At 50.9% G+C, this 23,264-nt stretch overlaps 1 protein-coding gene across 2 annotated transcripts in view; it reads left to right on the top strand.

The window, feature by feature from the left end:
- Positions 1–4,147: 4,147 nt before the first annotated feature.
- Aacs (acetoacetyl-CoA synthetase) overlaps positions 4,148–23,264 on the top strand; it is a 43,266-nt gene continuing 24,149 nt past the window's right edge. The window contains exons 1-5 of one of the 2 annotated variants that reach the window (XM_087579273.1): positions 4,148–4,390; positions 12,279–12,382; positions 14,109–14,229; positions 18,923–19,036; positions 23,102–23,199. In XM_087579273.1, the coding sequence (XP_087435399.1) occupies positions 4,258–4,390; positions 12,279–12,382; positions 14,109–14,229; positions 18,923–19,036; positions 23,102–23,199 (570 nt within the window). In that variant the 5' untranslated portion in view covers positions 4,148–4,257. The remainder of the gene's footprint in view (positions 4,391–12,278; positions 12,383–14,108; positions 14,230–18,922; positions 19,037–23,101; positions 23,200–23,264) is intronic. The other variant, NM_023104.2, reaches the window with a different exon arrangement.

Below are 23,264 nucleotides of genomic sequence, written 5' to 3'. Positions count from 1 at the left end.
TCTTTTTTTTTTCCTGGAGCTGGGGACCGAACCCAGGGCCTTGTGCTTGCTAGGCAAGCACTCTACCATTGAGCTAAATCCCCAACCCCAGAGGGGCTCTTTGAGGTGAACCAACTTCTGAGTGAATACACACCCCCTAGACAGAGACACTGTACACACACACCCCAAAGCAGGAGTGGGACTGGGGTGTGTACGTGTTTGTCTTGGGGGGGGCGGGGCAGTGATGCGTCTGGAAGCCGTTTGCGTGCAGCGTGTGCCCAGACTGAAGTTGGAATCCTTGTGTGTCTGTGATGATTGACAGATGGAAAGTGGTTAGCACCTGCTGGCGTGAGAGCAGAAGAGGTGGCTCGGCGGATAAGAGCACTTACCGTTCTTCCACAGGACCTGAGTTTGGTTCCCAGCATTGACATCTGGCAGCCCCCAACCACCTGTCACTCCAGCTCCAGGGGATCTGAATCCCCGTTCTGGTGTCACGAACACACACAGAGATAAATACGAGTACATTTTTTTTTTTTTAAAGATCCGTTGGAGGAGGCAGGGCATGCTTGGTAGGACTCCAGCCGTACCGAGGGTCTCAGAACTTGTACAGCGGAGGAACTGTCTCTAGGTTGGTCTGTGGCATGTCTGTGAGAGATGTCTTGAATCCTGACTGATTTAAGAGGTACCACCCCCTGGGCACAGAGTCCTGGGTTGTATAAGAGAGCAGGACCAGGCGGTGTTGGCACACGTCCTTTAATCCTAGCACTCAGGAGGCAGAGGCAGGTGGATCTCTCTGAGTTTGAGCCAGCCTGATCTACAGACAAGTTCCAGGACAGCCAGGGCTACCTAGAGAAAACCTGTTTCCAAAAAGAAGGGGAAAAAAATCAGGTTGAAACAGGCTAGAGAGCAAGGAATAAGTTTCTTTCTTTCTTTCTTTCTTTCTTTCTTTCTTTCTTTCTTTCTTTCTTTCTTTCTTTCTTTCTTTCTTTCTTTCTTTCTAACCTCTGCTCCTGTTTGAGTTCCTGCCCTGACTCCCTCAGGGATGGACTGTGACCTAGAAGTGTAAGCCAAATAGTCCCCTTTCCTCCCCAAGTTGCTTTCTGTTTATCACGGCACACTTGAACAACAAACACAGAACCAACTCACAGTAGGGGGGCACTTCACAGCCCTCCCCATGCCCCCCCCCCACTGCCTGGCGCTGCCTGTCTCCAAATCACGACCATCTCGACCATCTCTTGTAACAACCTCCATCTTCCCTTCTTGAATTCTTGCTGTGTGTCCAGAGGCTCATGCATTGAAAGCTTTTTTTTTTTTTCCGGAGCTGGGCACCGAACCCAGGGCCTTTAGCTCTACCACTGAGCTAAATCCCCAACGCCCCCAAACCCCCCCACCCCCCCACCCCCCCGCATTGAAAGCTTAATCCCTAGCGTCTCCTGTTAGGAGGTGAGGCCAGGTACAAAGTCCTGGGGGCTCTATCTGTGTAAGCTGTGCTGGTTCTTAAGAGGCTGCCAGCTTGAGTTCTGTGTTTGCTTTCTTCCTCCCTTCATGCCCCAAGCTCTCTCTTGTTCCTTCTGCCTCCCTCACGAACTGGGGAAAGCAAGAAGACCCACACCAGAGGAAAGGTCTAGAATTTTTTTTTTTATACCCCAGTTCTAGACCCATAAGAAATCATCCCTATCCCAGTGCTGGTAGCTCATGCCTTTTTAAAAAACAGTTAATTAATTATTATATATAAGTACACTGTAGCTGTCTTCAGACACACCCGAAGAGGGCATCAGATCCCATTACAGATGGTTGTGAGCCATCATGTGGCTGCTGGGATTTGAACTCAGGACCTCTGGAAGAGCAGTCAGTTCTCTAACCACTGAGCCATCTCTCCAGGCAGCACCCCCCCCCCCTTTTTATGGCTCATGCCTTTAATTGTAGCATTTGGGAGGCAGAGGCAGGAGGATCTCTGAGTTCAAGGCCAGCCTGGTCTACAGAATGAGTTCCAGGATAGCCAGGGCTACCCAGAGAAACCCTATTTTGAAAAACAAAACAAAGAAAAGAAAAAAAAAAAGAAAGAAAAAAATCATCCTTGGGCCTGGGAAGATGGCTGGATAGGCTAATGGCTGCTGTAGAAGAAAGAGGACCTGCGTTTGACCCTCAGGACCTGTGTGAAAATAGCCAGGTGTGGTGGCACACATCTGTAATCCCAGCACTGGAGAGGGGAGGAAGAGGCAGGAGGATCCCTGGAGCTCATTGGTCAACCACTCTGGTCTAATTGGCGACCTCTGGACTGGTAAGAGAGACTGTCTTTCAAAACCGGAGAGGCTGGGAAGATGGCTCAGTGGTTAAGAGCACTGGCTTGCTCTTCCATTCAGAAGACCCAGGTTTGATTCCCAGCACCCTCATGGTGGCTCACAACCATCTATAACTCCAGTTTCAGGAATTATATACAAAATCCTCTTCTTGCCTCCATGTATATATATACATATATATATATATATATATATATATATGTATACACACACACACACACACACACACACACACACACATGTATACCGGGGACCAGCTTAAACTGCTCCTATTTCCTTCACTGACCTTGTCTTCTACTCCAGGGCTATAGTACCAAAGTCCTGGGCCTTTTTAGAAAGTTGTGTGTGTGTGTGTGTGTGTGTGTGTGTGTGTGTGTGTGTATTTTCAGGCAAAACACCCATACACATCAAATGAACAAACAAACAAACATCGCCTCCCAAAACAAAACAAGGAGGGAGCCTGGCATGGTGGCAGCCACAGCACTTGGAAGGCAGAAGCATGCAGATTTCTGTGAGTTCGAGGCCAGTCTGGTCTACATAGTGAATTCTAGGCTAATGAAGCTACCTAGGAAGGCCCTGTCTCACAAAAGAAAAATGAAACAAAACGAAAACCAAAGTGGGTGTCAACTGAGGAATGACACCCATGATTGACTTCTGGCCTTTAAACATATGCAGCCACCCCCAAGAATGCACACACAGGCACACACAAAGAAAGAAAGAGAATGAAAGAAGGAAGGAGAGAAGGAAGGAAAAAAGAATAAGAGGAAAGAAAGAAAAAAGGAAAGAAAGAAAGTTAACTTTGTTTTCAGTTATTTTAGATGCTGGATAAATAGCAAAGTACAAAATGAACTGAGGAGACTATCAACATCCAGAAGGTCCTCACCATAGTAGGCTCCGAGCATGCTTTTTCTCTTCTGGAGCCTTCCTATGGTCGCACCCAGATTCAAAGTCAGCATCTCTGATGCTCGCCGGGGACCAGCTTAAGCTGCTCCTATTTCCTTCACTGACCTTGTCTTCTACTCCAGGGCTATAGTACATATATAGTCCTGGGCCTTTTTAGAAAGTTGTCTGTGCACACCCCACAGGACAAAGTATCCCTCCTGTCATCTGCAAGCCACTGGGAGAAGTCACATGGAGCCACATCCCTAACCCTCTATTTTCTTTTAGTTTTAACACAGGGCTTTTTAAACGTTGCCCGGGCTAGTCTCGAACTCATTCTGTAACAAGGATAATCTTGAAGCCCGGACTTTCCTGCCTCTGTTTCCTAAGTATTGGGATCACAAAGTTTTGCTTTGGGGCCCAGGCTGGAGTGGAACTTAGTGTCATCCTCCTGCCTTAGTCTCCAGAGTGCTGGGCTTCAGGCTTTTCCCAGAATGTCCCGTGCTTATCGCTTTTATTTTTGGTCCTGAGAATAGACTTAAGGTTTTACTCAGTATCTTTTATTACATATACCCCACATATCCCTGTTACAGCACACAGGACATGGACACACATTTTAGAGGTCTTCCTTCTTCTACACATCTATCTGCATGCGTTTTCTGCCTAAGACACCTCCGCAGTGACTGTAGGGGAAGCAACTTAATTCTGAATAAATGAATGAATGAATAAATGAATGAATGAACGAGGGCCATAAGAGGGCAACACCCGGTTAAGTTCTACAAGTGAGGGTGTGGAACATGCTTACCGCGCCTGCGCAGGCGAGCACTCTTTTTGGCAGCAAGCGCACCAGTTGCAGGCGCGGCTCCGCGCGGCGGAGGGTTACAGAAGAGGGCGTGGTCTCAAGAGGCGTGGCCTTCTGGAGGCGTGGCGAAGCCTGCTTGGGGGTGTGACTAGGCCGGATGTCCCGCAGGCCGTGCCGGCGCTGGCTCAGTCTCGCGCTGTGGTTCGTCCGCGCCACGCTGAGCCGCTCCACGCCTTGCGCTCTCCGCTGTCTCCGCAGCTAAAGCCCGGGCAGCCCCGGCCACGCAGCTCCGCAACCATGTCCAAGCTGGCACGGCTCGAGCGCGAGGAGATCATGGAGTGCCAGGTGATGTGGGAGCCTGACAGCAAGAAGGACACGCAGATGGACCGCTTCCGGGCGGCCGTGGGTACTGCCTGCGGCCTGGCGCTTGGTGAGTGCGGGGCACGCGGCTAGTGCACCCCGGTCACGGGCCTTCCCGGAAGCTATTCCCGCCAGGGAGGACCTCTCTAGGAAGGTCCCTTCTAGCTGTTGGGATACAAACCTGTTAGATGAATGGTTATCGGACCAGCGTTCCTGTTTTAGGATTAGGAAAGCCCCCGATTTGGGGGTACCCTGTCTAGGGAGGTTCCTCCCTTTCCCTGCTTAGTTGCTCGGATGAATGACTTGTTACCTTGATGAATGACTCCGCTGCCTTGGGGTCCCCTCTAGAGAGGTCCCTCCTACTTGTTGCCATGGGCTTCTGATGGATGGATGGCTCGTGTCCCTGTTTTTGGGTTGGGGGAGCTCCCTGGCTCTGGGCCCTCCTCTAGGAGGTGCTGGTCTTCTGATGGTGTATCCTTCACTGTTTGGGAGGTATTACTGTCTGTAGAGGCCTCCTTTCTGCAGGTGAGTCTCATCCTCTGGAAGTGGCAAACATGCTCTCTGGTTCCTCGGCTCTTTTGCTAAGGGCTCGCCTGCTTGGGAAGAGGCTCCTGAGGTCTTGACTTCCAGCGTATGGGGGCTTCCTTCCGGATGTGTTTACAGTTCTTTTTGAGTTCACGGGGTTCACGTGACGGGCTCCCTCCATCTGTCTTTGCTCGGGACCGACTTGAAGTTTCAGGTCCCTGAAAAGGTCAGAGTTCATTCCTCCTCCCTCCTTCAGAGTTATGGTAGAGTTCTTGTTTAGGTTTAAACTCCCCAGCGCCAAACATCCTGCTTCCAGCCACCACCCTGGTCTGTGTGATTATGGGTGGGGCAGAGGCCTTCTCAGGTGAGGCCTTTGTCCACCTGCCCCCAACCCCCACCCCGGATCCATAGGGCTTGCTTAGTCCCTTTGCCTGCTCTGCTCCTCTCTACTCCTGTCTGCCTGGGGTTTGCAGCTCACGCTGGTTGCCTTCGTTTCACCTCTTTTACCGCTCTTAACTGCAGGGACTCCCTTGTTTCCATTGGCATTCATATCTGTTTTGCTCCCAGGATCTGTCTCAGGGGATCCTTCCTGAATCTTTTCCCCACCCTGAGCACCAGTCCTCTGGATCTCCTTCCCAGTGTCTCAGCAGCACTTGGCTATCCTGCTTCTGTCCCCTCTGCCTGGTGCACCCCCTTGCTGGCTGGGGTAATCCCCAAGTGCAGGTCTTTTGCCGTTGCTGGCCTTCCAGCTTCTCTACCGCCCCTTGTTGCTTGTGCACCTGCTCGCTGCTGCTGCAGAGCCTGGAGATCGAAAGTAGAGCTTCCTCCGGCTTTTTTTTTTTTTTTCCTTCCCTAACGTGGCTCCGCCCTTTCCCTCTCAGTCCTCTCACCTGGAGACAGATGTTTGCCTGGCCACTTGCAGGGCTTGCAGGCTGGGTACTTGGTCTGCTCGTGGGTGTTAGGAGAAGGACCTTAACCTAACTAGATCTTTGTCGGCATTGCACCCATTTTTCTGTCCTCCATCCTCTCTTCCTGGACTTCATCTGTCTCCGTCAGGAGTGATAGGGTACCGATATGGCTTACAAACTCCTGTGGGCTTGGTAGGCTGGCACTTCATCCCACTGAGGGTAGCCTTTTGAAGTGGGCCAGGGCTTTCTCCTTAGCAAGAGCAACAGTTAGCAGCTGTAACCTGACCCCTGCTTGGACCTGGCTTCACCATTCTTTAGTTCTTTAGAAGCTCTGTTGACTATGTTGTGTTTCAAAGCTCACTAGCTGTACTGGCACACACTCAGGTGCTAAGGCAGAGGGATTGCTGCGAGTTCAAGGAGAGCCTGGACTACAGAGGGAGATCTTGTCTCAGAAAGAATGACAACAAAATAAAGCTGAGGGGCTGGATGTGGAAAGCCGGAGCCTGTCTGCCATCTGCGCAGTCCCCTCACGCAGCAGCCACCGGTGGTGGTTGCACGGCCCCTCCCTTTCCCGGAAACTTCCTCCATTCTCCTTCCTTCTGACCTGCCTGGCCCTGAGGTTTGGGCACCTTTCAGGTCTACCTCAAATGTTGTCTTTCCTCTGTCATGTGTCCTTTCTCTCCCTGTATCCATGTGCATTTTTTAGGACTTTCCTGTCTTGCTGGTTCATGGTTGTTGAGCGTTCTTCTGTAGAGTTAGAACCCCTCACAATGGCTCCCTCCCAGTTCCTTTTTCTCTTCCTTGAGACAGGGTCTCACTCTGTAATCCTGGCTAACCTTGAACTCACTATATAGATCAGGCTGGCCTCAATCTCCCAGAGAGGCCACTTGCCTCTCTGCCTCTCACGTGCTGGGATTAAAAATCAGGCATGGTCCACCACACGGGGCTAACCTTGAACTCATGATCCTCCTGCCTCTAACTCTTGAGTGTTGAGATTGCAGTCACGCACCACACATAGACCCATTTCATTTCAAACTAAGGTTTTAAATGCTAGCGCATGGTTTCGACTCTTGGTCGAGTGCTACAACACATCGAACCAAATGTGTCTGTGGTCACCTGCACTTCCGGTTGCAGTACCTGAGAGAATTCTTGGCTCACCCCATGATGTGGTGGAGATAGGATACAACAGTGAGCAAGTCTCCACACAACGTCCGGAGGTGCTGAGATACCCACGTGACCATCAATCAGTTCCCTAGGTTTGTGGGGCTGGCCACACCCCTCAGTGATGCTGTTGCTGGGTGCCTTTCTGTTCTCTTAAATTCCTACGGATTGAACCCAGTGTCTCCCACATGCTAGACAAGGCTCTACTATGAGCCACACTCCAACACCCCCCCTCTCTATATATAATTATATATAAATAAAATTTTATTTTATTTTGAGACAGGGTATCCTGGAACTCACTATGTAGATTAGGTTAGCACTGAACTCTAGAGTTCTTCCTGCCTTTTCCTCCTGAGCCCTAGGACTAAAGACGTGGCTGGCCGGGCCCAGTCTTAAAACTTGTTGAGGCTGGGGCTGGAGAGATGGCTCAGCGGTTAAGAGCTCCGACTGCTCTTCCAGAGGTCCTGAGTTCAACTCCCAGCAACCACATGGTGGCTCACAACCATCTGTAATGAGATCTGGTGTGTCTGAAGAGAGCTACAGTGTACTCCTATACATTAAATAGGAGTAAATAAATAAATAAATCTTAAAAAAGGGGGGGGTTGGGGATTTAGCTCAGTAGTAGAGTGCTTGCCTAGCAAGCACAAGGCCCTGGGTTCGGTCCCCAGCTCCGAAAAAAAACAAAAAACAAAAACAAAACAAAACAAAACTTGTTGAGGCTGGCTTGGAACTTGCTCCATAGACCAGGCAGGCTTGACTCTTTTGAACTTCCTGCCTCAGCTTCCTTCCTAAGTAGCTAGGATTATAGATCTGAGCCAACAGGCCCAGCCTAAATCCACCTTTATGTCCAGAGAAGATTTCTAGCATCTAGCCAGTCTCAGCAGCTTGGGAAACCATTTGCATCGAGAGCTGGCCATTTACAAGGACCTAGGTGACTCAGCCTGAGGGAGGGAGAGGGGCTGTGGGGCCTGTTTGGCTGGTGTTGGTTCCCACAGGTGCACAAAGCTGTCTCACCAGTAGAATTGCCCAAGCCTTGTGCTGCACTACACCTGGCTCAATTAAAGCGCCACACACTACTGCATATTAACTCTCTTGCTGGCTGGCCATATGTGGATGGGCTCAGTATATGCCGCCGAGGTGCCATGTGTGATCTTCATGCAAATGGAGGGGTGACATCAGTGACAGATGGCATTGGGTGCACTTCCTCTGCAGGAAGTGTTCTGGGCACTTCCTAGGTCCAGGGTGGGCACCATCAGCTTCCTCTAAAGGGGGAGAAACTGAGGCTCATATGAAGTGTCTGAGGTCACTTAGAGTGGCAAGGGTTGTACACAGACAATTGAATGTAGGAGGGTTGTTTGGTTTGTTTTGTTTTTGTGCGGGTAGCCTGGGCTGTCCTGGTCTGTAGACCAGGCTGGCCTTGGACTCAGAGATCCGCCTCCCCCTGCCTCCTGAGTGCTGGGATCCAAGGTGTGTGCCACTGCGCTGCCACCGCCACCACCACTACCACTACCACTGGAGTATTTTTACTTCTAATTATGTGTAATCATATGGCCGTGTGAGGTCATGCACGTGAGCGCAGTCGCTTACACAGAGGGGAGCATCGGAAGTTCTGGAACTGGAGTTACATGCAGCTGGGAGCTGTCTGACCTGGGTGCTAAGAACCAAACTTGGGTCCTCAGTCAGAGCTGTATGGAGTTTTAACTGCTGAGCTGTCGTCCTTCCAGCCTCCATCATGGCTCTTTTTTTTTTTCTTTGTTAAAGATTTATTCATTTATTATATATAAGTACACTGTAGCTGTCTTCAGATACACCAGAAGAGGGCATCGGATCTCTTTACAGATGGTTGTGAGCCACCATGTGGTTGCTGGGAATTGAACTCAGGACCTCTGGAAGAGCAGTCAGGGCTCTTAACCACTGAGCCATCTCTCCAGCGCGGCACCCCCACCCCCACCCTCCCACCCCCCACCTACCCGCCCTTCATGCTCTTTTTTTTTTTTGTCCGGAGCTGAGGACCGAACCCAGGACCTTGCCCCCCCCCCCCCCCCCCCCCCCCCGCGTCATGGCTCTTAACCAGTGCATCCTATTGGTTTTCACAACATCCCCACTCTTCAGACAAGAACACCACTGCAGAGAAGTAGGGCCGCGGGTGCCTGATCTGGAGCCCGAATGAATTCTTCCACTGCTGTGGGAGGATCTGTTGCCTCTTGACAACCGAGGTAACCCATGGGGGAAACCGTGTCCTGGGGTGGCAGAGTGGTCTGTCTGAGGGTCTGAGGTCCCCAGCAAAGTCAGTGCAGCCTCAAGCATTACAAGCCCCGGACCCTGTGGTTTTCCTGCTAGATTTACTTTGTATACACCCTGCCCAGGGCCTGCAGGGAGTTGAGATCTTACGGCTGCTGTCCAGGTCCTTTCTTGGAGCCCAGAGCCAGAAAGTCTCACATTTGGCCCTGCTATGGCTTTCCCATCTGTGAGCTGACTGGCTCTGTATCTCCAGACTTTGTGCTTCCCTTGAAGCCTGCGTGCTCCCTCTGCCACGCCCCCTCTGTCCCCGTGTCCACCCCCTCCCCTGCAACTGTGGGCTCTTGGGCACTAAGCGCCTTAACCTCTGAGCTGTTACCCCAGCTCCCCCAGCTTTTAATTTAGCTGGGCAGGATCTGCAGAAGGGGATCTCGGCAATGGCTTTGGCTGTCTTGTAGCACACCAGCGCCTGCTGCTTTCTCCCTCTGGCCCCCAGACGCGTCTGTCTTGCCAGCGTCTCTGAAAGCGTTGAGTTCTCATGCGTGTGTCGCTGGGTGTTGTTTCAGGTAGTTTGCTTGGGTTCCTTGCACATAGTGTTCCCTTGTCCTGTTGAGAAATACAGACATGCATAGCTGGTTTCAGACCAGGCCCCAGCCCTGCATCCCCTGAGGCAGCCCTTGCTTAAGAGAACATGTGGCTTCTCCTGAGCCTAAGGGGGTGCTGACCTGCATGATAAGTGAATCAGGAAAAAAAATCCCAGAATGGCTAAACCAGGCTCCTTCCTTCCTTTTTCTCTTTCTGTCTTTCTGTCTTTCTGTCTGTCTGTCTTTCTTTCTTTCTTTCTTTCTTTCTTTCTTTCTTTCTTTCTTTCTTTTTTTTCTTTTTTTCGGAGCTGGGGACCAAACCCAGGGCCTTGCGCTTGCAAGGCAAGCGCTCTACCGCTGAGCTAAATCCCCCCAACCCTCTTTCTTTTTTTTTTTTTTTTTTGGTTCTTTTTTTTTTTTTTTTCCCCCGGAGCTGGGGACCGAACCCAGGGCCTTGCGCTTCCTAGGCAAGCGCTCTACCACTGAGCTAAATCCCCAACCCCTCTTTCTTTTTTAAAAAGTATTTATTCTATTTGTATGTAACTGTCTTTGGATATACCAGAAAAGGGTATCAGATTCCATCAAAGATGGTTGCTGGGATTTGAACTCAGGACCTCTGGAAGAGCACTCAGTGTTCTCAGCCACTGAGCCATCACTCTATCCCTGCTCTATTTCTTTCAAAGCTTCTCTTCTCCAGTAGTGCTTACTTGGTGCAGCCCCACGACTGAGGAGACCGTGCCATTTGATGTTTTTTTTTTCTCCTTTGTGATCCTGAGGATGAAACCCAAGGTCTTGTGGATGCTAGGCAAGTCCTCTACCCCTGAGCTGTTCCCCAGGTTCCCTCTTTACTCTTATTTTGCAACAGGGTCTCAGTCAAGTTGCCCAGGCTGGACTTGAACTTCTGATCTCCCAGCCCCAGCTTCTGGGGCAGCTGGAATTCTTGCCACCAAACCAGGACCATATGACATTTTTCAGTGAACATAAATTCTGTTAAGAAAGCTAGGACAGGGTTGGGGATTTAGCTCAGTGGTAGAGCACTTGCCTAGCATGCTCAAGGCCCTGGGTTCGGTCCCCAGCTCCAAAAAAAAAAAAAAAAAAAGAAAGCTAGGACACAGGCTGAAGAGATGGCTTAGGGGTTAAGAGCACTGACTGTTCTTCCAGAGGTCCTGAATTCAAATCCCAGCAACCATATGGTAGCTCACAGCCGTCTGTAATGGGGTCTGACGCCCTCTTCTGGTGTGTCTGAAGACAGCTACAGTGTACTTATATATCATAAATAAATATTTAAGAAAAAGAGAGAGAAAACCGGGAGACAGCCTGACGTGGTGGCACATATGTTTTGTCTCTGACTCGCAAGTGTTTTATCTCAGCACTTGGGAGTCAGCGATGGTGAGATCCCCTGTGAGGTTGAGATCTAGACAGTGAGTTTGAGGTTAGCCAGAGGCACTCAGTGAGATTCTATCTCCAAAAGAGAGACAGAGAGATAGGACACACACACACACACACACACAGAGACAGAGACAAAGACAGAGAACACGAACTTTCAGAGTAGTTAGAGAGGTAGCTCAGGAAGGAAGGCCCTGTCGCTAGGAGAGATGGCCTGAGTTTGATCCTTAGAATTAACATAGTGGAAGGAGAGACTAGGTTCCTGAACGTCATCCTCTGACCTCCACATATGTGCTGTGGTATGTGTACTAGTTCCAAATTTAATATATTTATATTTATATTTATAAATAAAATCAGGGAGACCGAGGAGATAGTTCTCATGCATATTCCGCAAGCACAAGGACTTGATGGCTCCTAAGCCCCACGTAAAATGAAACTGGGTGTCCCTGTCATCCTTGCTTTGGGGAGTGGACACAGGCGGATAGCCGGGGCTCACTGGCCAGCCAGGCTCACCTACTTAGCCAGCTCCAGGTCCCAGTAAGAGACCCTGTCCCAAAAAAAAAAAAAAAAAAAAAAAAGAGCTTGGGGCAGGAGCTATAGTTAAGAGGCCATGCTGTCCTCGAAGAGAACCTGGATTCAGTTCCTAGCACCAGCCCCGGGGCTGACAATTATCTGTCATTCCAGTTCCATGGAGCCAGATTTTCTCTTCTGACCTCCACGGCTACCAGGCACACACGTGATACACAGACATCCATCCAAGAACACCCATACACATAAACAAATTTAAAAAACCAAACAAACCAGACAAATAAATGGATGATGACTGAGGAGCGAACCTGAGGTTGACCTGTGACCTCCACATGTGCACACACACACACCACCATCATCATCACCATCACCATCAGCGTTATCACCACCATCACCATCAGCAGCAGCATCCTCATCCTCATCATCTCACTGTGCTTCCTGGGGACTGTGAATGAAGGGTTTGCCCCATGAGGTTTAGCTCCTCCCAGTCATCCAGGGGTAGAGTCACCGAGTCAGTAGCACGTGAGGTTCTTAGACCTGTAGCTTCCCACCACGGGGCCACCCTTAGAGGCCAGGCTGAAGAGTTGCTGTTTTACTTGTTTTTTTTTTTTTTTTTTTTTTTTTTTAGGGAATTACGATGACTTATACCACTGGTCTGTCCGGTCGTATTCAGACTTCTGGGCTGAGTTCTGGAAGTTCAGTGGAATTGTCTGCTCTCGCATGTATGATGAGGTAAGTGAATCTGGCCACACTCTTGCCTCCTTTCATGGTTGTTTCCAAGTGAAACGTTGCTTAAGGAATACTGAATCATGCCTGCAAATCCCATGTGTGGACCAGCAATATGGCTCAGTGGGGAAAGGTGCTTGCTGCTAAGCCTGATGGCCTGAGCTCGATCCTTGGCACATATGTGGTAGAAAGAGAACTGACTGGGCTGGAGAGATGGCTCAATGGTTAGGAGCACTGACTGCTCTTCCAGAGGTCCTGAGTTCAATTCCCAGCAACCACATGGTGGCTCACAACCATCTGCGATGGGATCTGATGCCCTCTTCTGGTGTGTCTGAAGAAAGTGACAGTGTACTCATATAAATAAAAGAAAGCAAAATATTTAAAAAAAAAGAAAGAAAGAAAAGAAAGAGAACGGACTTCTGCAGATTGTCCTCGGATCTCATATGTGCGGTGGTACATGCAACACCCCTTACACACATACATGCATATATGCACACTTTGAAAATGTAAGGAGGTGACTCAGCGGTTAAGAGCATTGACTGCTCTTCCAGAGGACCTGGGTTCACTTCTCAGCAGCTCATAGAAATCTCTAACTCCAGTTGCAGGGGATCCAATGTCCTCGTCTGGCTTCCACAGGCGCTGCACACATATGGTGCACAGACATTCATGCCAGCAGAACGCCCATACAAAGTATAAAATAAGAAAAAATTAAAATTAGCACACAGGGGGTTGGGGATTTAGCTCAGTGGTAGAGCGCTTGCCTAGGAAGCGCAAGGCCCTGGGTTCGGTCCCCAGCTCCGAAAAAAAGAACCAAAAAAAAAAAAAAAAATTAGCACACAGGAGACCGAAGCTGTAGGAAGTCCCTGTCTCAGATAACCCCAGACACCTTCCTCCTCACATTACACTGGCGGGAGATGATGTAGTGTGGGCATGGCTTTAAAGTGTGCAGTCGGAGGTATAAGCAGACTTTTCAGAGAGCTCTCAGCTCCTGGTCAATAAAATGATACCCAGGAAGAGCCCCCTGTCTGAAGCACATTTTGCTGCCAGCTCTCAGAGACAGAGACTAAGGTCTCAGCACCACAGGAAAGGCAGAGTCATTTTCCCACAGAATTGTGGGTTGAGGTGGGGCGGGGCCCCAGGCTTGCCTCCTGTTTTCAGCATGTCTGTGTGACAAGGCTCTCCGACAGGTTTTCTGTTCTTCATTTATTCTGTGCTGGGGACGAATGGGGGGTGGCAGGTCTTTGGGGTGCTGAACTACAGCCCAGTTTCAGTTTTAGACAATGTATGCTCACCCGTGCCCACCCGTGCCCGCCCGAGACAGAGTTTTCTGTGTAGCCCTGGCCGGTCCAGAACTCAGTCTGTAGACCAGGCTGGCCTTAAACTCAAAGAGATCTACCTGCCTCTGTCTCCTGAGTGCTAGGATTGAAGACCACTACCCCGACTCCCTTCCTCCTTTTCAGACAGGATTTCATGTAGCCCAGGCTGGCCTCAAACTCCTGATCCTCTCACCTCCACTTCCCAGATACCGGGCCTGAACTCCACTTCTGGCCTGGGCGTTTCCTCCACTTCCTCTTTAGCAGCTGTCTTGTTAGGTTCTTGGTAATCTCTGTTGTAAGAACTTCCGGGACGGCTTCCCCGGGTGCGGGGCTGTGCTATCTCCTCAGGTTGGTATATGGGTGATGTCACAAGGCTCTGTGCTGAGCCTCTGGCTCCCTTCTGCTGTCCTCTGCAGGTTGTGGACACATCCAAAGGAATTGCAGATGTCCCTGAGTGGTTCAGAGGCAGCCGCCTCAACTATGCAGAGAACCTTCTGCGGCACAAGGAGAACGACAGAGTCGCCCTTTACGTGGCCCGTGAGTCCCACGAGTGTCCTGGGGTGGTGACCGTGTATGGCCCTGTGGATGTGGAGGGGCTTCTAGGAGGGTTTCAGCAGTGTCAGCATCTTTCCGGCATAACAGACACCTCTGCTGGGAGACAGAGAGGGCTGGCCAGAGACTCTTGTTGATTCTGTCATCTCCCCTGACACCCCCCACTCCCCCACAAGACAAGGTTTCTTTGTGAAGCCCTGGCTGTCCTGGAACTCACTCTATAGACCAGGTTGGCCTCGAATTCACAGAGATCCTCCTGCCTCTGCTACCAGAGGGCTGGGACTCAAGGTGCGCATCACTGCTGTCCTGTCTGTTCCCAACATTCTTGTGTGTGCAGTGTATGTTCGTCCATGTTCAGGAGTGCACAGGCGCACATGTGCTCGTGAGAGACAAGAGGACCACTTGGGTCCATGCTAGTCTGAGGTAGTTTGTGGAGATGGATGTTTCAAGTGGCTGCAGGCTCCCCTTGAGTAATAACACTTTCGCTCTTTAGTCAGGCAGTTTGATCACCCAGTAGGGGGTGGGTGGAGCTTCCTGGAGCCATTGGCTTTTGTAAGTGAAGGTTCAGTTTTTCAGACAGTGGCAGCATAGTCGGGTGTTTGGCCCTAATGGCTTCTGAAAAGAACCCGGTGTGCTGTACTCTTTGCTGTCACTGTCTCGCTCTGGCAGCGGCCAGTTTTCTCTACTATTTATCAATTTTTGTTTTACTTAGTCAGAAGTGTTGCCAGGGGAAGGGTCAGATCCTTGGGCTTGGCATAAGAATGAATGAGATCGAGGGAGGATTTTAGTTCAAGGCCCAGCCTCATGCTGTTGCTGTGTGACTTTAGGTAAGTTACTCAGCCTCTCTGGCTGTTTCTGCACTGCCAAGTGGGACCCATGATAACATCTACTTCAGGATTGTTGTTGGGTTGAGCTGGGCATTCGTGTGTGTGTGTGTGTGTGTGTGTGTGTGTGTGTGTGTGTGTGTGTGTGTGTATGAGAGAGAGAGAGAGAGAGAGAGAGAGAGAGAGAGAGAGAGAGAGAGAGGAGAGAACAGCTCATTGGCACAGGAATTAGGTGGGCTTCTCTGTCAAGGTTCTAGGTTGGAAATCAGTGCAGCTCTCAACATGGTGGCTGTCTGTTTCTCACGGTAGCTTCTCACTGAGCACCTCAGGGGGGAACAGACCTGAGGTCTCAGAGCCTACAGTCATTTCTGACCCACACATTCAGCACAGTGCTCATGTCGGGTTTGGGTGTTGATCACCCTTTACTTCTTCCTCCCCTGGGTTCCTCCCCTGTGGTGCAGTTCAGTCTGAGGCCTTGGCTCAGGTGCCTGCCAGCCTCTCTCCTGCCCTTAGGAGCATTGGTGTCTCTGTTAACCCCTCATGCACCTGCTCCTCAGACCCAGGCAGATGCTGGGACTGCAGCCTTTCGTGGTACAAACTCCCTGCTCTCATGAGGCAGATATTCTAGGGGAGGAGAGGGAAGGGAGAGGCCTTAGTGCTAGGAAGAACAAATAAGATAGTCCAATAGGAAGGAACTGGTGGGCTGAGGGGCTGAGGGGGACCGGCTTTGGTCAGAGCTGCCTGGTGCAGAGTGTCTGCTTTTTCTTTCTGAGAACTCACCTACTCCTTGTCACCTGTCCCTGGAGTCATGCTGCATGGCCTTGGCACCCAGCACCAGCTTTTCTTTCTTTCTTTTTTTTGGTGGGGTGAGGTAGTTCCTCTCTACAGGGTTTCTTAATGTAGCCCAGGCTATCCTAGACTTAGACCAGGCTGGCCTTGAACTTACAGAGATCTACCTGCCTCTGCCTCCCAAGTGCAGGGATTAAACACATGCACCACCACTCTGGGCTAGCCTCAGCTTTTCAAGGTCTATCTCATTGCATCTGTTCGTGTTATCTTCCTGAACACTGACAAGGTCCTATTTCCTGGTGCCTAAGTATGTGTGTGTCCATCTGGGTCTTGGGAAGGCCATTGGGGAAGGCCATAGTGTTCTATGCCCAGGGTTCTAGCCTGACACCAACTTACCTTCCTCTCCAGACCCATATAAACTTAAGTGCTTCACTCAGTACTCCGTAAGCTCTTGCTTTCTCCCCCCGAAAAATGGGAACAGTCTCTAGTCTTAAATCCCAAGCCACAGTGGCATTCCTGATGCTCGGGGAAACTGAGGAACTGCTTCTCAGTGCTGGTGGTGAGGGCATCCAGGTGGGTACTGAGCCAAAGATGATCCCCAATTCTTGTCACCCTATCCCCTCTCTGAGAGGAATGCAGATCACCTGAGCTGTCATTTGTGGAAGCTTTGCTCTGAGTGGGCAGAGGAGGCTGTAGTCTCAGTCTCCCTGGGGCCTTCCCTTTAAGGTTGGAGCTTTGGTGAGCCAGCTTCCTTCCTCACAGCTTTAGAGTGGCGGATGCCCTAAAGCTGGGGCTCCCTGATAGCCTACAAACCTCTGTCAGACAGCCATTCAGGTGCCTAGAAGCAAACACATCAAACTGAGCCTGCACTCCTCCCTGGCTCGCACTTGGCCTCCCCAAGTCCCAAGGCTGGCCTACATTTTCTCTGTTTTTTTCTAAATGGTGTCATCTGCCCTTCCCCCTCCCTGCCACCTGCCCCTGACAGATGTTGGCTGGCTGTGCCCTGCTCACCCAGGCATCCACTGCAGCACTCAGGTTTGCTTCTTTAAAGCCACAGGTACTTTAGCCTTCGTGCTCCAGTGAGCAGCCAGCCCCTCAGCCCCGCCAGGCTTTGTTAGCACAGGTGTCTGCACAGCGCACTTTGTCTCTGAGTGCAGTGGCCTGATAGAAATGGCCAGGCCTGATAAACATAGGTGTGGCTGCAGGACCAGCCCAGCATGGTCAAAGAGAGACTGGTGGGCTTATGTTCGTCCCTCGAACATGGGGGACACCAGTTGTGGGCCTCAGGATGAGGAGGCTCACTCACTTGTGGAAAGCACCTTGCCTCAGAGATGGTGGTGGAAGGGCTAGTGCCTTCCCGAGGCATTGTTTCTTCCAGGAGAAGTCCTGTTCCTCCACAGCATAGTCGAGTTGCTGTGACAGATCACCTGACAGTCCACCTTGGACAAATTTTCCACCTCAGTCCTTTTGGGTTAGCTGGATGGCCGACAGAGGCTGCCTAACCCAAAGGCTACCTGCAAAGGCCTCTCCCTTGGCTTGCATGAGTTTTCACAGCAGGCTGCTGGCTCCCCTCAGTGGACCACGGGGGAGGTGCAGGGTCTTGTTTTTGTGCTGAGATAATCATGTGCTGTTCTCTCTGAGCTCTATCTGACAGTCGATTTTACTTCTGATTAGAGCAGCGGCTCCCATCTGGAGATCAAACAACCCTTTCATAGGAGTGGCATACCAGATGTTTACATTATGATTCATAACAGCAAATCACAGTTATGAAGTGGCAATGAAAATAATTTTATTGTTAGGGGGTCGCCACAACACGAGGAACTATATTAAGGGGCTGCAGCATTAGGAAAGCTGAGAAGCACTGACCTAGAGACAGTGTCAGTCACTAAATGGCCACAGCTGGACTGGAGCATGTAATTCTCCAGCCTCAGTCTTCTGAGGAGCTGGGATGACAGTCTTGAGGCACCAGGCCCAGCTGCTGTGATGTCTTTTGTGACCAAGGCTCAGCGGTCACTCTGTGGCCCCCACAGTGACCCATTGGTCACTTTGGACCAGGCCTGTGGAGCTGAGAGGGGCTGTGTGAGGCACCTATGCTGCCATTTTTAGTTCTTTCTAATGAAAAGGTAAAAATTGGCATTGATGTTTTGACATAATTTCTTGGGTAAGGACTCTTGTGGGCCTTAGAGAGACCCTCATAGCGAGGCCTCTGCCTGCAACAGTGGTCACTTAATTTTTTTTGATGGGGGGACACTTAACAAGGCCTCACTATGAAGCCCCGGCTAGCCTAGAACTCCCTATGTAGACCAGGCTGGCTTCATACTTACAGGTTGGCTTGCGTTTGCTTCCTGAGTGCTGGGATTCAAGGCTTGGGCCACCACACTCTGCTCCTTTAATTTTTTTTTTTTTTATTTTGCACCGTTTAATTTTGGCATTAGCTAGTCAGTCAAGAGGTAATCATCAAAGCCTGGCCCAGGGTAGACAGCTCCTTAGCACTGAGAAGGAGTTAGCGACTGCTGCTGAAAACTGAACAGAGAGAGCCCGAGGTGTGCCACACGGAGGGCAAGCTCAAGGCTCATCTCAAGGGGGCCTGGGGGGTGGCTGGGCTGCTGGGCTGGGCTGGCCATAGAAACCTCTTTCCTTACTCAGGTATCTGGAAATGGAGGTGACCATGAGGGGCTTGTGACCAAAGAATAACTCGGTGGTGACAGGCATGTGGCAGGCCCGGGAAGCACTTCAGGCGACTGCTGTTCACATGCTGTCTCCATATTAGTTTCCAGGCTTCCATATCGCACTCTCCATTCATACAACGTAACCTCCAGGGCTGTGGGGTTCTCCCATCATCACACCAGTCTGCTATTTTCATCAGCAGTTCCTCCTGGGGCATCCTGCCTGGGGTCGGAGCCTGGCTTCCACCCTGCCTGGTTCTCCTGTGGAGTAGCCCCACCCCAGGCCATGTCTAGGTTCCCTTCTCCTGGGCACTTCTCCCATGTCCAGGTCCCTTTGTCCTGGGCACCAGTTGATCCTCATCCTGATCTATGCTTGAGTGGTCCTTGTTCTCTCCTCAGGGGAAGGCAGAGAGGAGATTGCGAAGGTGACTTTCGAAGAGCTTCGGCAGCAGGTGGCTCTGTTTGCAGCCGCCATGAGGAAGATGGGCGTGAAGAAAGGGGACCGTGTGGTCGGTAAGGGCTCTCTCCTCCCCTCCCTCCTCTCCCCTCCCCTCCCCTTCTTTGGTAAATACCTTTCAGTGCTCTGATGGTTCAGTCCTTAGAACCCAGACTCAAACCAAAGCAAAGCAAACCAACAACAAAAGGTGGAGAGACTTGAAATTCGGGAAAAGTTTAGCTGTGTGTAGAACATACCATCGTATGACTGTGTACATGGGTCAGGGCTGACACAGGGTGAATCGCATGAAGAGTCTTTGGTGTACTGGTACACCCATCCTTCTAGAATCTGGGAGGCTGAGGTGGGAGATTGTCAGACCAGTTTCACAGGGAGATCGTGTCTCAGAACAAAACTAATAGCAACTAAAAAAAAAAAAAGATAAAAAAGGATAAACCAAGAATCTCCACTCATTGTTCCGGAATGGACGGAGGTTGTGTTTCATGGATGGAAAGGGGCAAGAATGTCCAGGAGTGGTCTGTGCAGTCCGTGGATTAACGGAGATGCATGTAGGTAGAAGTTAGCTCTGTTGCCATGGGGCAGCATGAAGGAGGAAATGGAGCCAGACAGTAGCCATAGCCTGTGCAAAGGCCCTGCGGCTGCTGGGAACCAGGTGTCTGTAGGCACAAGGGCACTGGGACAGATGCCCAGCCCTGATCTGTCATGGCTTTCTCCTCTTCTACCTGCCCCCACCCCGAACTGCTCTAAACCTTACTCCTCATTGCCCCCCTTTTTGACACAAGGCAAGGAAAGAGATGTGCAGAACCCTCAGGCAGTGGGAGTGGGCAGAGGGGAGCCTCTGGACTTGGGTCCAGGAGCTTGTTGGGGACTGCTGTTCAGGAGGTACCCTGGAATCTGCTGGCCTCTAGGCCTGGAGGTCCCTCCTGAATGTCCCTGCACCCGATTTTCCCCTCAGGTGGCATCACACTTCCTGCTGAGAGCTCAGCCACCTTTCCAGGCCTCCTTTGGCCTTGAGTTCCAAGCAGCAGGAAGGCCTATGGGGATCTGTCCTTTCTTCACCCAGTAACTTGAGTTAGTGCCAGAAGGGTGTGCCTCGGGCAAACTGTTCTTCCAAGGCAGCATGGGGCTCAATTCCTGACCCTCAGTTGGACAAGGCCATAGGCCAGGGCCAGCTCTGGGTCGTTATGTGCTGTTTCTGGCAGAGTATGCCTCTCCTGAGGGCACTGCCTGCCAGCAGGCGCCAGCTTGTGTTCGCAGAGGGTTGGTCTGCAGCCACAGAGCAGGGACCAGGTCCAGGGCTGGTCCCGGAGCCCTGCAGCTCCTTCTTAGGCTGTGGGCAGGTCATGGAGTGATCACAGCCTGTGCTGGTTGGCAGGCCTCACACTATCGCCCGTGTTCTGTGTGTGCCTGCTTTACCCGGCATCAGGGTGAGTAGATGCTGCTCACTCAGGCCACCCAGGCAAGGCTTGGCCCTATCTGCAGTATCAGCTTGGCTTTGCTTTGTGAGCTATGGCCTCTGATGTCATCTTTATGTTGTTTGTCTGCTCTGCAGCCCCCAGGGACAGACTCTGCGTGCGTCTGTCCCTGAAGATAGGCCCCGTTTCCGTTCTGGGCCCGATCCCTGCTGTGGAAGGCCAAGCACACAGCTGGCGTCTAATAAATGGCTGTTAGGTGAATACGCGTGAGGCTGGGCCAGCATTCAGTCTGTTCAGGGTTTTGTTTGTTTGTATTTTTAGACGGGCTCTTGTTATGCGACCCAGGCTGGCCTGGAACTTTGGTCCTCCTGCATGTATCACTGTGTGTAGCCAGCATGGGCTTTAAAGGTTGAAAATTCACTTTTCTTGTGCCCTTCTTGGTTCTATATAAGCTGGTTTGTTTTGTTTGTTTTTTGTTTTTTAATTTTTAAAAAGGATTGCTTGGAATGTAAAGTAAACAAGTGAAAAATAAATGAAAAAGATTATCTGGGTATTTTATGTATCTGAGTGCTCTCAGACACACCAGAAGAGGGCATCAGATCTCATTACAGATGGTTGCAAGCCACTGTGTGGTTGCTGGGAATCGAACTCAGGACCTCTGGAAGAGCAGTCAGTGCTCTAACTGCTGAGCCATCTCTCCAGCCCCTTTAGCTGACACTTTTTAAAATCTGGCTAAGCAAGGCCGAAACCTCTTCTGATTTTTGTTTTTCATCCCTCCAGTTTGTTTTCTGGTGCTGGATCAGAAGTCAGGGCCGATGCCTGGCAAGGCTTCACCACCGAGCCTCAAGCCAGCCCCTCATTTGCATTCTTTCAAATCAGTGGGCAGCAGCAGGTGTTTCTGAGAGAAGGGAAACAGAGCCAGGGTTGCCTGGAGACATTTGAAACCCTTTCTGGGACTGGGCTCTCCTGAGGTGGGTGGGGTGACGATGACACACTCATGACACAGGATGATTTTCTCCAGAAGTCAGGGCTCTTTAGTCTGGCTGGCTCTTGGCCTGCCCTTCTGAGGCTCCTGGTCAGTCGGCTTCCCTCTGCCCTGACTGCAGCTCCACAGGAAGAGTCACTAAGTATCAGATGGTGAGGAGCTGCACTAAACAGTTGACAGCTGTTTTCTTTTGTTTGCAATATGGTCCCCTAGGTAGGTCTGATGGCTTAGGAGGAGGGCGGGCTGCTTGCCGGGAGCCTGCTAGAGTGCACATTCCTCTGGGCAGTGAGTCTGGCCTCCCTCGGGTAACCACAGTGAAGAGGCTCTTCAGTTTGCAAGTGAGCAGTTCTAGCGTGGGCCTTGCCACCTGCCAGGCAACAGAGTGCTCTCGTGGGGTTGAGGGGAACAGTGCCCGAGCGCTGCCCTCCGAGTATCTGTGGACTATCAGGGGACACATATGAGCTTTCTTTTTTTTTTTTGGTTCTTTTTTTTGGAGCTGGGGACCGAACCCAGGGCCTTGCGCTTCCTAGGCAAGCGCTCTACCACTGAGCTAAATCCCCAACCCCGATATGAGCTTTCAAACATCGAGTCCAGACTGCTGTTGTCTCTCTAGAGAAGGTTGTTCAGGTCCCCAGGTGGGTGCTTATCCACATCCCCTTTCCCCAGAGCCCTGGCACTGTCTGTTTTGTGGATGGTGAACCCTCTAACCATCAACAAATGTTCTCTGCCTCCCTGTTCTGAGCCAGCCTCCCTGGTGATAGGGCCCTGACTCATTCTGCCCCAAAGGGTTACACATAGCTCTCCCTGTGTGTGTGTATTTGCCTGTCCTCTATTGTTCTGCTCACCCATATGCCAGCCAGCACATTTCTCAGGGCAGTGCTTCTCAACCTGTGGGTTTTAGCCTGTTTGGATGTCAACCACCCTTTCTTTTTTTTTTTTTTTGGTTCTTTTTTTCGGAGCTGGGGACCGAACCCAGGGCCTTGCGCTTCCTAGGTAAGCGCTCTACCACTGAGCTAAATCCCCAGCCCCGTCAACCACCCTTTCACAGAGGTCCCTAAGACCATTAGAAGACACAGATATTTACATTACGATTCATAACAATAGCAAAATTACAGTTATGCCATAACAATGAAAGTAACTTTATAGGTGGGGTCACCACGGTATGAGGAACTGTATAAAAGGGTCGCAGCATTGGGGAGGTTGAGAACCACTGTCTTTGGGTGTATAGGGCAGTCTGAGAGGCATTCAGCAAAGCAAAGATGGAGACAGGTAGAGCCCTTGCCCTCACCTGAGAACCCCAGGTTAAATACCTGGTACATACAAGGTCAGGCGGGAAGCCCCATTGTGGTTCTTACGTCTTAGCTTACAGAAGGCCTCCCTGAGGAAGGGCTGTGTGATTTAAAAGCTGGAAAACAGGTGCGTGCTGAGTGTGGAAAACTGGTGTGTGCATTGCTGTGCTGAAGTACAACAGCTTGTGCAAAGGCCCTGGGGCAGGAGAACACTTGCGTCAGCAGCGTGAGGGAGAAGAACTGGGAAGGGTAGTGTTGTCTGTTGAGGCCATAGGGGTCCTTCTGCTTCAAGGGTAGAAAATGGATCAGTGAGGTAGAGTGAGAGCATCGGCTGGCATTTTGGCTTCTCAGATACTTTAGGCCTCCTGGGGAAACTTTTGGAAGTCTGTGGCTTTGATTCTCTAAACGCAAGGCTTTCTCCCCTCTCTCCCACAGGTTATCTCCCCAACAGTGCCCATGCCGTGGAGGCCATGCTGGCTGCTGCCAGTATTGGAGCCATTTGGAGTTCTACCTCACCAGACTTTGGTGTGAATGTGAGTTGGGGTCCTGTTGGAGGGGTGCCACCCGTTCAGAGAGTGTCCTTGGTGGGGCGGGGCTC

Source organism: Rattus norvegicus, chromosome 12 (assembly GCF_021556685.1).
Source record: "Rattus norvegicus strain SHRSP/BbbUtx chromosome 12, alternate assembly SHRSP_T2T, whole genome shotgun sequence".
Taxonomy (NCBI): Eukaryota; Metazoa; Chordata; class Mammalia; order Rodentia; family Muridae; genus Rattus; species Rattus norvegicus.
Note: the sequence above shows the minus strand (reverse complement) of the source record. Positions and strands in the feature narration are given on the sequence as shown.